The sequence below is a fragment of the Leuciscus leuciscus genome, assembly GCF_965113295.1.
Source record: "Leuciscus leuciscus genome assembly, chromosome: 3".
Taxonomy (NCBI): domain Eukaryota; kingdom Metazoa; phylum Chordata; class Actinopteri; order Cypriniformes; family Leuciscidae; genus Leuciscus; species Leuciscus leuciscus.
The window spans coordinates 54,180,236-54,184,832 of record NC_138727.1 but is presented as its reverse complement, the minus strand read 5'-3'; the positions used below and the strand labels follow the sequence as shown (position 1 = coordinate 54,184,832).

At 40.9% G+C, this 4,597-nt stretch overlaps 1 protein-coding gene across 1 annotated transcript; it reads left to right on the top strand.

Annotated features, from left to right (window-relative positions):
- Positions 1–320: 320 nt before the first annotated feature.
- On the top strand, positions 321–1,072 carry LOC309494716 (complement C3-like; the record flags this gene model as incomplete). Its single annotated transcript, XM_082164127.1, has 3 exons — positions 321–474; positions 557–752; positions 881–1,072. Exons 1-3 carry the CDS (start codon positions 404–406, stop codon positions 1,070–1,072), a joined length of 459 nt encoding a protein of 152 aa, XP_082020253.1. The 5' UTR covers positions 321–403.
- Between the last annotated feature and the right edge of the window lie 3,525 nt (positions 1,073–4,597).

The following is a 4,597-nucleotide window of genomic DNA, read 5'->3' as shown; positions in this document are numbered from 1 at the left end:
CTAAAAGTGTCCGCCGTCTGTGTGAAACAGTATATTTTTATTTACCCGCCACGGTGGCCGGTAGGTGAAGCGAATTTACCCGCCACAACACAAAATCACCCGCATTTGGCTGGTGGCGGGTGCTAATTTCCATCCCTGGTGTGGACACATATGTACACAGGAATGTTAATTTAACACTGGGGATTTTACTGTGAATTTTAAACATAGCAATACATGCTATACTGTTTAATTCTTCATGGGTGACCTTAAAGTCTCCCTTGTGTAATTTCCAGTAAAACAAACTGCAAACAAAACAAATAGATAGATAGCAGTTTGGACAGTGAGGGTCACAGAGGCGAGTATAAATCTGAGCTGCTGCAGGTTCACACACACACACACACACAGACACAGACACAGAGACACGATGGAGGTGAAGCTGCTGTGTCTGACTGTTGTTCTTCTCTCCTCACCCCTCCTCACACTGTGTGACCCGCTGTGAGTATTAAACACACCGTTTGCTCATAGAGTTACTAAAAATCAGTTTAAGATTTCAAATGCTGTGATTTGATCTCCTCAGGTTTGTTCTGTCAGCTCCTAATTTGCTGAGAGTGGGTTCCTCAGAGAACGTGTTTGTGGAGGCTCAGGATTACTCTAAAGGAAACCTGAATGTGAGGATCTCAGTAATGAACTTCCCAAAGAAAGACACGGAGATACTGATCAAAACAGTGAAACTGACTGCAGAAAACAATTACCAGTTACTTACAGAAATAAAGGTGATACCACCTTATGTATTTATGTACAGTCTGTGTAATTCATTATTTACTATTGTACACTTTAATTTGTAAATTGAAAAATGCTTTTTTTCTTTTTTTTTTTCTTTTTTTTTTTTGCTGTTCTTTAGATCCCTGATGATCAGAACTTGTTCTCTGAGGATCCTCTGGAGAAGCAGTATGTGTATCTACAAGCTCAGTTTCTATCCAAAACCCTGGAGAAAGTGGTCATGGTCTCATTCCAGTCTGGATATATATTTGTACAGACAGACAAGCCCATCTACACGCCTGCTAGCACAGGTACGATTATGTGCAAAACATGACAAATTCAGATTTGCATGTGTGACCTTGGTCAAATGACTGTTAGAAATGTCGACCAAATTGACTACGCCACCCCCATTTTTCTGGGATGGGAGACCCTAACAATGATAATTTTAACACAGGCGGTTCAAATAAATGAACTAGAAGCCGGAGTACAAAAAGTTGATACTAAATTATAAAAATGACAGATACAATCCTTCACAGATATGTTGGTTGAAATAATAACCTGATTGGTAGCAATGTTGTTCAGAAAATATTTCACAAACTTGAGAATAGAACAAATCAAAACCCCAAAAAGAACCAAAACTGTACCACAACAACAACTCAATTTAAGAAAAACATTAAACAAAAGGAAAAAAAGGAAAACAATCAGAATTAAATTATTAAAGATATGATAAACTAAAGAAAACCAAATGGTGAATCTGGAATTCAGATTAATTAAGCTGACAAATTATAATGTAAAAAACTTATATAAAGAGAAGACAATAATAGATATGGCACTCAAAATAAAACTAATAAAACTAGAATCATAAACTGGAGAACACACCACATGGGAGGAAACAAAAATCAAAAAATCAAAACCAATCAAAGCATATCAAACACACAAACCAATAAGACCTACCATACAGTGGTACAACAGTAAATAAGACAGAAAGATTTCACAAAATGAATACCATAAAAAAAAAAAAAGATGACATGATTATCCAATAAACGAAAGATAAACAAAACACAATCTCAATTTCAGTGGGAAAAGAAACAATGACCGCTACCCAAAGAAGGTTTTGAAACCTGTAATTAAAACCAATTCACACTTTTATTACACATAAGAATCAACATATTCTACCTTAAAACAGATGTGTAAAATACTCACATATTCAATACGCTTTGTTTCACTTGGTTGACTGAGACATAACAGTCTCAATGAAAGGCAAAAGTGAGTTGTAACGCAGTCTATTCCGTACAACCGTCCGTAAATGCTGGCAGAACACACCACATGGTAACTCGACCGAGTATAGACACCAAGGCCGCATTAATACACGGGCTTACCTGGGCTAAATCCCAGGGGCCTTCCAAGTTCAGGGGCCTCGCATGTTCAGGTTCACGATGAGCTGAAAAGGTCATATTGTTTTGTAACATCAGATTTTGTCGCTGTATGTCGCTAGTCTCTATACTGTGAAGTCGCTTGTGAGCATTGGTAGTGCTGTCGCTCAAATGTTATTGGTAGACTGCACGTCTGGCCACATCTATAGAGCTGGTAAGTCCCGCCCCCTCCGCTAACCCCGCTGGACCTCTAGGTTGAAAAATCGTCAATGCAAGTGAATGGGAGAAAATAATTATTTTCTGGTCCCGTTTGAATTGTGCCATGAATGTGAACATATGTTGTCTGTGCATTTTTTTATATAATCTTTCATGTTACGAGTTTGACAGTATATGGTATGATTCTTCGGCTAGCAGTTGTGGAAAAGACATAACGAGAAAGACTACATGTCGCCTATGTGACGTCACCCCATAAAGTTGACTTACCCGTGGTTTTCGCCAACCTCAATGATTTTGTCCTCTCCCTGAAAGAAGGCGGTGAAGTGCACAAAAGACACAGTCATGTTTAGCGGGATCCGTGAGCTAGTGTCCGTATGCGAGTGGTGGTGACGTTTCAAACACGTCGAAAGCAGTGAAGAGTTGTAGTCCACAAAGTGCTCTCACACAAAGTCTAACCGTATCAAACTTCTACCCGCTAAATTGTAGCATTCTTCACACGAAAGATTATATAAAAAATTCACAGACAACATATGTTCACATTCATGGCACAATTCAAACGGGACCAGAAAATAATTATTTTCTCCCATTCAATTGCATTGACGATTTTTCAACCTAGAGGTCCAGCGGGGTTTTACGGAAGGGGCGGGACTTACCAGCTCTATACAAAACACGTTCTCAGATGAACAAGTCATCGGCACAGGAATAATCCTAAAACACATTCGCAGGTAGCCGAGCCCAAAAGCAGAGTGACAGCACACTGCGTTCTCTGATCAACAGGTCATCAGCTCAGGGATAATCCTAAAACACATTTGCGGCCATATTATACTAACATATCTCCTATTAAGATCGACTCCTCTAAAAAAAACTTGTTTACTCTCACTGAATTTTCAGGCAGAGCATTAACACACAAGCAGTTCTTCCAATGCGCCAGTATAGGAGAGACCACACACACACTCGTTCATTAAGCGGAGAACGAGAACAAACGCTGTTTCATTGACGCCCGCGAGACTTTAAAAGGTGCTCTAGGTAACTTTCTAACCTTAACTGAACAGCTTCGGAGTCAGTGGAATGGTTATATTACTTATTTCGGGTTGAATGGTGGTGGTTTCGCACCCCCCTGGTGCCCGAGAGTGGAAAAAACTCACTTGCAACTTTGGGTGGCCCGCCGTCAGGAAGTATCGCGTGATATCAGGTATCGCGATGTAACGAATTGCTTGACGGCACTGCACACGTACACGCCCCCATTCAAGCACCGGCTAGCTATAAGCATAGGGCAACGATAGATTGAGTTATGGCTGAGCCTGTAAAAAAGAAGCAGAAAGCTAGGAAATCTTTGTCGGAGGACCAACGAAAGAGGAAACGGGAGACTGACCGAATTCAGAAGTCAGACTCGAGTAAATATCGGACCGGCTTTTTCAGAATGGCGAGAACTGAGAGAAACAGAAGCCTGCAAAACGGATGCTGACCTGGCTGCTGTTGCAAGTACACTCAAAAAAAAATTTGTGTCTAAACATAAGATTTATGTATTTGAATTGCATATAAAATTTCCATGCATTTGGATTACATAGTTTTAACATAAACCAATCAATAATCTGAATGTGATTCATATTTTTAAGTTATATATAAATGAAACAGATAAGATTTATGTAATTGTATTAATAAACTGAATGTGATTCATATTTGTCAGTCATATGTAAATGAAACGGGTAAGATTTATGTAATAGTACACAGAAAAACGCTGTTTCATTGACGCCCGCGAGACTTTAAAAGGTGCTCTAGGTAACTTTCTAACCTTAACTGTAGGAACGTAGATTGACCGGTAAATCGAGAGCTTCGCCTTGCGGCTCAGCTCTTTCTTCACCACGACAGACCGGTACATCGACCGCATTACTGCAGAAGCTGCACCGATCCGTCTGTCAATCTCCCGTTCCATCCTCCCTCACTCGTGAACAAAACCCCAAGATACTTAAACTCCTCCACTTGAGGCAGGAACTCTCCACCAACCTGAAGTGGGCAAGCCACCCTTTTCCGACTGAGGACCATGGCCTCGGATTTGGAGGTGCTGATTCTCATCCCAGCCGCTTCACACTCGGCTGCAAACCGTCCCAGTGCATGCTGAAGGTCCTGGTCTGATGAGGCCAACACGACAACATATTCCGCAAAGAGCAGAGATGAAATCGTGTCGTCACCAAACCTGACACCCTCCGGCCCCTGGCTGCGCCTAGAAATTCTGTCCATAAAAATTATGAACAGAACCGGCGACAAAGGGC